The sequence below is a fragment of the Octopus sinensis genome, linkage group LG2, assembly GCF_006345805.1.
Source record: "Octopus sinensis linkage group LG2, ASM634580v1, whole genome shotgun sequence".
NCBI classification, from domain to species: Eukaryota; Metazoa; Mollusca; class Cephalopoda; order Octopoda; family Octopodidae; genus Octopus; species Octopus sinensis.
Window position 1 is genome coordinate 175,444,006 of NC_042998.1, and position 9,977 is coordinate 175,453,982.

Below are 9,977 nucleotides of genomic sequence, written 5' to 3' on the forward strand. Positions count from 1 at the left end.
CAAAAGAATGAACTTCACTGAAGGCAACTAAGGACTCAGATAGTAGTATTAAATTAGGGTGCCTGTTAACTCTGCAACCTATTAGGGTGACTATGTATTCAAATATCTTATAATCTTGGAGAGAAAAATGTCTTTAAAGCCAACTTCATCTCTTTTCTCCAATAGAATTGCTACATATTTTCTCTCTAGGTTCAGTCAAGTGAGTTTGCCCAAAATATTTGGTATGTTTGTTTGTTTGGATAGTAAATGATAAGAGGTTGTATGTGCATTTATGCATTGCAGAAATGTTGCATTCCTAAAAATCTTGCCATTACATGGAATTTCATAACACAAAAGTCAAAAGGAAATAGGTTTCATGCTCCAGAATTCCTGATTTTCAGGAATGCAATGTTTCTGTAAAGTGTGGGATACCTGTATAAAATTATTTACATATCAGGTTTAATTTCATTTTTCATCATTTTGAATTGATAAAATATGTATTTATAATATACTGAGATTGATTCAGTTAATTATTTATCTTCTTCATGTCTAAATGTCTAAGATAAGTTGCTCTTAAACTCTTAACAGTTAATTCATAATGATTTATACAGTTCTATATTTAAGAGATGTGGAATTATGTACATTATTTACATTTGACGGATATTTGTCCTCATCTTGTTTGTTGTTAACACATATATAATATATTATATATATATACCCTCCAGCCTTCATCAGGTGTCTTGATATACCCTCCAGCCTTCATCAGGTGTCTTGGGGAACTTTCAAACCTGTGTTCTCATTCCTAAGGCATTTTTCAAAAAATACCTTAGGAATGAGAAACCAGGTTCGAAATTTCCCTAAGACATCTGATGAAGGCTGGAGGGTGTATCAGCCAAAATGTGTTAACAACAAACAAGATGAGGACAAATATCCATCAAATGTAAATAATGTTCATAATGATTTGCTTTTAAATTTATGATTTTCTTAATTGTTAATCTCTTCTCTAGGATATATGTTTATAATATATCTATGTTTTGATTGCTTTAATCTTTGATCATCATCAGATGTCTTATTCCTGGATATAGAGCAGCTCACTGGATAAGACTATGACTAGTCTTAGGTCAAAATCTAAGTGTCGCATTCAAATCCAGCCTGAGACCATATATATATCCAACAAAAAGTTACATTATAGCACTTAGAAATCCAAGCAATCAAAATGTAGTGTTGATATAATTATTGTAAATAGTTGCATTAGAGATTAATAGTCAAAATATTGAATTTTTATATAATTTTTCTAAATAAATATCCTTTTATGTAATCAAGACAATTATTTTTGCTATTCATGTTAATGTTAATGCTAATAATGTTAATGTCCTAAATATTTCAGTGACCCCACAAAACACAAATGCTGTGATGACACCAGCTGCCAGACCTGTGCAAGACATCCTCACACCTATGATTGCTTCTTTGGATCTATATAGCACACCTGTTTCAGAAAATTCTCCTGCCAATTATGTTAGTAGAATCTTTTACTGTTTTACTTTGTCTTTCATCCTTCTGCTATTGGTGGCAGTTAAACTTCTACAATTGCTTCCCATGCCTATCCCAATAAAACTGCAGCATTGCACTAAATTTAGAAATTGTTATTATGAGTAGGTAATGAGAGATGGAGAGAATGAGAAAGAAATGTTTGTGTTTGTATATAGGCATATATATCTTATAAGTGATCTTTTGGCAGTGTATGTTGATGGAAGATGTAAAAGTCTGCAAGAAAACTGATGACCTGGTGCTTTTAGGTTCTTTGTGATACTTGTGCCAGAGATGCACATGCAATCTCTTGTCACGGTTACCATCCTAAATGCAATGATCCAGTGATTGGCACATTGGAAACATGTAACCAACAATGTTGCTGTTCATTAAAAGTGATAAAAAAAAGATAGTGATCTTTTAATGTCTGTATATTTCACTTTGAAATCTACTTTTTTTAGTCAACGGACTGTAGCTATGCTGGGGTGCTACTTTGAGGGGTTTGGGAGAACAAATTGCCCCCACTACTTAATTTTAACTCTGGTACTTTTGCCAAACCTCTAAGTTATGGAGATGTAAACCAAGTTGTCATGCATTGATGGGGGACAAACACACACACACGCACACAAGTTTCTGCACAGTTTCCATCTACTAAATTCACTCCCTAGGCATTAATTGGGCTGGGACTATAGTAGAAGATACTTGCCCAAGTTGCTCTGTATTGGGACTGAACTTGAAACCATTTGGTTGCAAAGCAAACTATGCTTGTGTGAGTACATATTCACAGATCAATTTTATGTTTACAAAAAATAAATAAATAAAATAAGAGCATATGTGTCTTTGAGATAAAAGAAACCCAAAAATATTTATGCCATTATATTTATTCCAACATCAATCTGGCAGAAGTTTAAGTAAAGAGAATTTTTCCATGCGTCTCAAAACCTGTGTTATGTTTTCCCTGCTAGAGCTATTTCAGTTTGTCCACAATATTTCAAAGAAAGGCTCAAATGTTACAAACTCCTGACGACTATTTCACTTATATGTTAAATGAATTACTGTTTGTTTGTTTATTTTATCTATGGCTATATATGTAGGAAGCATTATATCAACTTGCTTCCAAACAATGTTTTTTATCAGCCTGTTTATGGTTGTTCTCCATCTGTTTCTAATTTTCTGAAAAATCTTTTTCTTTTTTTTAGACACTAAATTTCCCAGTTGTCAATAACAAATCTTATGAACTATTAAATCGTATGACAGCAAAAGGTTTGTCAGTGAAGTACTGTTTCACCAGGACCATATCAATTTTCAACCCTAAGATGACCTCAATTGAGTTGACCTTTACAAACGAGTGTGATAAACCTATGAACAGTATAAAAATTGGGAATAAGGTATGTCTTTGACTTTCAAGTGGCTCTAGTGATGCTGCTATTACATGTATTACGTGTGTACTCTCACACATATAAATTATGAAATATACAAAGAACCACTAAAGTTTAAGACTAGCTATTGATACACACACACATATATAAACCAGGATTTGTGTAAATCTCCTGTGTTCAACACACTCTCATGAAGAGTTATTATTGTATTATATAAAACTCCATTCAACTCATGCCAGCATGGAAAACGGAGGTTAAATGATGAGGATATAATTATATAATGTATTATATATGTTGAGTACCTGTTGTTACTTCATTACTATGGTTTCATACCGGCATCGAGATTTTTGGCCACAGCACCTTGCACATTCACACTAGTTCTTCAACTTTTGTGAATCATTACTTAAGATCACTAAATACCTGGATGTTAGTGTGAAACTATGGTATAGAAATAGCAACCAACACTAGATTCCTGTTTGTATGAGTGTAATGGGGTATCTAAAAAAAACAATCTCAGTTTGTCTCTTTTGAAGATTTTGTCTTAGTGCACTAAGCCTGTGATGCTCATTTTTTACTATGAATTGCAGACTGCCAGAATGGAGGTCTGCAAAACTTCAGTTTTACAATGTCCTTTCAAACAGGAGGTATCATTCTGTATTACTTGTTTAAGTCTAGATTGTTAGATTTGGCCATTGGAGTTTACATTTTATTTGGTCTCTTGATCACATACACAATAGAGTGTCAGTAACATCAACCTGGTGAAATGTGGTTAAATATATATTTCATCAATTGTGTTGTAGCTCTTTTCCTAACTTTCATGACCTTGTTGGTCCAGTTTAAGGAAAATAAAATTAATGAGAACAGAATTAACTCAGTTAAGATGCAGTTCAACTTTGTGCCACTGTATCATGCAACTGTTTACTGATTTACAACCAATGATGTTGCTGCCATTTCTTTTGTCTTCAAATCATCCACTGGCTTTGTGCCTTTGAGGAACTGTGAAATAAAAGATCTCTTGCTTGAAAAACAGGTAAGAGTAAGCAGTAAGAAGGGCATCTGGTTATAAAATCATGCCATAATAATATATTCATCTAACTCATGCTTGCATGACAAAAATAGATGTAAAAAAAAAACTGATGACATTTATACATGTGTATATGTATTTGCATGAGTGATGCTACAAAAAAATCTACCTTGGGTGCATGATACAGTCCTCTTACCCATCAAACTCTATCAAAACTAATGACAGCATAGAAGCTGGGCATTAAATGATCATGACGATGTATTTGATTGAATATGTATATCACATTCTTTTCTTTAATTATGATTTAACAATGGCAAATCATTAATTGCTTCAAGACTGTCATTATTCTTTACGTTTACCTAGCTAAGTATAAATTTGTTTATTTTTACCTTTCTGACATTTTTCAGAAAACACCACCAGGCATGGAAATACACGATTTTCCAGAAATAAGTAAGTTGGCTACTTCCTTAAACTTTCTTCTTCTCAACTCACATGAATTCATTACGCACTCACACATGTTTATGGTAGTTCTGTTACCTATTAGGATACAGTGGATAGCAGCCAAGCAAAGAGAAGCAACCCTTTAGGCCATTTTTAACTCTGCATTGGCCACTTTACCTTTATATAACTGTTATTGAACTATATTTTCCTAATGGTCCATTCACCTTCTCTGTTCTTCTGTTCTATTTCTTCCTAATATTCACCTTCTTGTACCCTGAAGGTACACTCTGACACCTTATAATCACCATCTTTTTCTTTTTCAAGCCAGAGTAACCATGTATCTCCTCTACAGCAAGACACTTGTTCTTGTCTCTCTCTCATACTTTAACCTCTCATGTGAAGGGTCTTGTCTTGCAAGTTACTTGGTAATCTCACTAGTGCCAGTGCCATGAAAAGAAGCACCAAGTACACCCTGTGAAGTGTGGGCATTAGGAAGGGCATCTAACTATAGAATTATGCCAAAACAGACAGACAGCTTAGCCTTGTCCTTTGGTTTGTTGATTCCTGTCAAACCATTCAACCAATGCCAACATAGAAAATAAATGTTAAATGATGACAATGCTGATGAAATAGCTGTATTGTGCACTTACATATTGTATTTGGTCACATAATTTAAAATAATGTAGTCAAATATAGTAACATATGCAGTAAACTGGTTGTTGTTGGTAACCCCTAGATCAGCCCTGATCAAGCAGATCTATGACTGAAAGACACACCACTCTTGACTGTCACATTTACTTTTGTTTTCCAGATGCAATGTATCTAGATATGTCCCACCCTTTTCCTACAACAAATCACATAATTTCTCCATTGGTTTGTTTTTTACCAGTTTCTGTTTTCGTTTATGCATTGAAATCCATGATTAAAACCTTTGCTTATATTTCTTCTCTTTTTCACAGCTACTCTTGCTCCAGGTGCCACCAGTTCAGTATTAATAGGAATTAACTTTAATGATACCACACAGCCGGCAGTGTTTGACATTATTGTTGATGATATGCAGAATTCTGTGAAAATAAGCGCTCCTGTTGGTGAGCTGCTGCAACCTTACACAATGAATGAGAAGGAATTTAAAGCACAGAAAAGTAAGCCATTCTTTCTCTTTTGCTTTATTATTACAAGGGTTTAAAGGTTACCTGCTGGATTACCATTGACAGATTAGGATATAGAAGGCGGCGAGCTGGCAGAAACTTTAGTACGCCGGGTGAAATGCTTAGTGGTATTTTGTCTGCCACTATGTTCTGAGTTCAAATTCCGCTGAGGTCGACTTTGCCTTTCATCCTTTTGGGGTCGATTAAATAAGTACCAGTTATGCACTGGGGTCGATATAATTGACTTAATCCATTTGTCTGTCCTTGTTTGTCCCCTCTGTGTTAGCCCTTTGTGGGCAATAAAAAAATAAGATTAGGATATAGAACTTGGGAGGTCATTTTTGAATTTAAAAAAATATTTTTCTTTTCAAATTATTGTTATATATGTTTCATAACTTTTCAATATTACTTTGATTTAATATTACTGTGATTATACCAGTTACTTTTTAATTATACAATTCCATAAGAATTTAGTGGATTATGAAGCAAACTCTGTATTCACACAGCTGTGCCTGTGCCTATAATTATGTAAATAAATCATTGCATATTTAGATGTGTGAGAAGTTAAAGCAGTCATGCATCAATGATGTAAGTTTTAATGTTGTAATTTTGTTTTGCTTAAACTTATTTCTTTTCTCTCTCTCATTTTGTGGCTTGCAGGTAAATTAACTGGTATGACAGAAAACACTGGTCAGGTGGAGCTGGCCCATAACCATGGCACTGCTGAATCAATTTGTATGTGTATACATCAAACTGCCAATGTGCTACAGGTTCCATCCAGTGACAGCCAAATTTATTATTTTGCGGGCAAAACACTTGCCACTCAGACTCTTCTGCTCATCACAGTCGAGAATCAGAATAGCGAGAATGCAAAAGTAACAGTAAACTGCGAGAAAATGGTTATTGGTTCCATGATGACTAAAGACATACAACATTCATTAAAGAAATCATAATGATAGGCTTCGGAATGTAGTTACCCCACTATCCTTTGTTTGCCTTTTTTTTTTTAATTGTTGCTTTGTTTGTTTTATTTTTGTTCTTCCTGTCTCATATTATATGTTTATTATTGTTGTTGTTATTGTTTTTATAACTTCTCCTTCCCCACAAAGTAGAAACAAATTGATTTATTAAATAAGTTTAAACAAAGGGATATGTTAAATTTAACAAAAAAGAAAGTATGTTTTAGGTTGGTTGGTTGGTCGGTCGGTCGGTTGGTTTTTGTTATATTTTATAAAAATTAAATTTGGTAAAAAAAAAAACAAACACTTCCTATTCATTGTTTTATTTTATTAATTAAAAAAAAACTTGGTTTATTAATCCCTCTATTACTGTCAATTAGAGGATAAGATGAGAATGAGTTTTTGATATCATTAATCTACACAAAATCATCACAAATGCAAAGGATTAATTATTGAATTGTGCATGTAAGTGTGAATGTATGTCTCTGTATGCTTTTGCATTTGTGCGTGTATGTGTGTATACACACACACACATTCTCACATACATATATATATATATACACACACACATATACATTTATGTCTACATACATAAACACACACACACATACACGTACACAGTTTTCACTTTTCCATCCAATCATGTCTACATCTTTGTTATGTTTAACAGAACAGATTTTCTTTGTTTTGTTCTGTTCCTGCCAATTTCACTCATTTCTTCAGCTGATGTTTATTAACTTGTTATAACTTATCATTATTAGGTTGAATATAAGTTGAATGGAACATTCCACATCTAAACAAAGTCTAACTTTTCCAAGATATTTGGAATGTTTTGGCATAAAAAAAATACCTCTTCTCTCTGTTTTTATCAAAATACTTGGATATATATATATATATATATATATATATATATATATATATATATATATATATATTATATATATATATATATTTATTTATATACATACACACACACACACACACACATACATGCATATATATATATATAAAGTTTTTCTCTTAAATTTGGTAACTGACAATGATTAATCTTTTATTTATTTATAAAGGAACTTACAAAGATTTTGTGATTGCACTGGCTATTTTTTTTCTGGAAGATTCCCTCTTTTTTTTTTTATTCACTACGTGACCTTTTAGTTCTTCACATTGTCACTGTACGTAAAAATACCAAGGATATATATTGGCTTACATGATGGATGACAAACCCAGCTGTATAAACCTTGCTTCTAATCAAACATGATCAAAGTTTCTAAATCTCTGTCTCTCTTTCTCTCTCTCTGTCTATCTATCTCTCCATGAATAGCATTATTCTCCTTCACACCACTACTGTGCACATTCTGGTTCTGTGATGACTAGCCGAAGGAACCTGTCTAAACTATGCCAAAAAAAAATAATAACTTTAAAAAATGGGCACTAAAAATGATGATTCATTGCTACACAAATCTACTGTTGTATTTTTTTTTTTTCAAATCTAATTTTTATTTTATTCAACACATATCAAAGTACGTAAGCCAGTAAAAACTTTAATGCTATTTCGTAAAGAATCTTTCTTCACTCCTCTTTGTTCTCTGATATTTCCTTCATATCCTCTTCAAGTGTTCAGTCATCAAACAGAAAATATTTTTACAGAACAATATTTGGAAGGAAAAAGAAAAAAAAACTACAAAATAAAGTTTTCTTTCTCTTTGAGATATTTCGATTGTTTTTTTTTTTTCATTATTGTTTTATAACATAACTGGTTGTCTGATATCTCTATCCATGTGAACAACCAAGCTAAGAGATTTGTGGTTTGTATCCTATCGCATCAGTACTACATCGTGTGCATGGTCAGAATGTTTCTCTCTGAAGTGGTGTGGTACACTTAGCTGTATATAGATAGCAACAAGGCAGAAATAACTTAGCTTTGTCCAAATACCTGCAATAAAGGCCAACTGTTGGTATTAAAACTAGTTGACAATTTAATTTTACTAGCCAAGAACAGATATTTTTTTAAGAATATACAAATAGCACCTAAGGAATTGTTTATTATGTTCCTTTATTATAAAATCAGAAGGAATAATCAAATGAATGCAATGGAAAGCCTCTGTCTATGAGAAAGAGACCCACAGACAAGTATAGATCAAAATTCCTTATCCAAATCAAAGATCCTGAAAACTTTGAATCAAACTTCAACAAGCTGATAAAACAGCTGAGATTTCAACACAGCACCATCTCCTTCCAAAGCACATTGAATAGCTATATGAAACCTTTCAAACAATCCCACAATGCCCATATACTTGCAGGCAAAACAAAAAAAAATACATATGACTATCACCACATGATGATAATAAGGACTTTAAATTCCTGACAAACAACTAAAACATCAAAAAAGTTTTTAAATCCTATTGCAGCCCACGGCATTACCACAGAAATGAAGGAAGTAACTTCCTGACCACAAAACTTATTTCCTCTTTTCTGGGAATAGAATGTAAGCATAAAGCATATTCTTGATGCTACTAACTTCAAAATTAGGAGTACTATGAGACTAAGAACAAAGCTGCAGTATTATCCTCAAGTGGTTTCATGGCATTGAAAATGTACCATTCCAAAGATCTGATATTGTGGAATTTATGTATCTATTATCTCTAAATCTTTCTCCTGAAAACATAGGATCTTAAGAGAGAATTCATTATAATTAGTAATGTTGGTACCAAAATAATAATGAATGCCAAGAAGTCACTTTGTACCAGTCTTATGAGAAAGTACAACATTCTCTGTTGCTTCAGACGACAGTGATGAAATCAATCTCATACAATATGACTGGCCCCACCATGGATGAATTTAGAAAGATTTTAATAGTATTTAAGTTTAAATTAAAGATAACCATTTAACTGAAACACATATGGCCTTCCATTGCATACACTGTCTATCAAGGGATTAACAATTATTTCCAGGACCTCAATGTAGGTGGCGGAGCTCTAAGGCCTTGTGGAAAGAAGTATGGTGGCATCACATGTCCTTCATTGCTGACAACCCCTAAAACCATGACAGTTGCAGGAAATTTTGTATGCATAACTCTTGGAACTTTAGAAGGGTCTGCACATAATCATCTGTCATTTCTTCTGTTAACTTTTTGATCTTGGTTAAAGTTTTTCTTGTTTGAGGTAAACCAAATCAAATCTTTTGCTGGATTTTTCAGTTTGTTTAGGAGCCTTTTAGATCTGATGCAGTGATTTTCTTTTGCTTTTTCTGACAAAGTGACATTTCTTCATCATATAAGACTTGTATCTGATGTCTTTGTGGACAACATTTCTGACTGTTCCTTCTGACACATGGAGATCTTTTGCAATTGACTTCATGAACTTTCTGAGATTGTAATCAATGGCCTGTTGAACTTGCTGGATAAATTCAGGTGTTCTGATGATTTCAGAGCATTTAGAATGCTTTTTATGCTTTGATACTGGTGATACATTCCCATCTTCAGTCTCTAACTCCTTACAAACTTTGTAAATGAAGGATCTGG

General features: G+C 33.0%; 1 protein-coding gene across 2 annotated transcripts in view; it reads left to right on the forward strand.

Moving 5' to 3' along the window:
- The window catches only part of LOC115224385 (AP-3 complex subunit beta-2), a 53,612-nt gene extending 46,323 nt beyond the window's left edge, over positions 1–7,289 (forward strand). For both annotated transcript variants that reach the window (XM_029795274.2, XM_029795285.2), the window contains 5 exons: positions 1,367–1,494; positions 2,706–2,894; positions 4,317–4,359; positions 5,310–5,492; positions 6,159–7,289. In XM_029795274.2, the coding sequence (XP_029651134.1) occupies positions 1,367–1,494; positions 2,706–2,894; positions 4,317–4,359; positions 5,310–5,492; positions 6,159–6,451 (836 nt within the window). In that variant the 3' untranslated portion in view covers positions 6,452–7,289. The remainder of the gene's footprint in view (positions 1–1,366; positions 1,495–2,705; positions 2,895–4,316; positions 4,360–5,309; positions 5,493–6,158) is intronic.
- Positions 7,290–9,977: the final 2,688 nt, after the last annotated feature.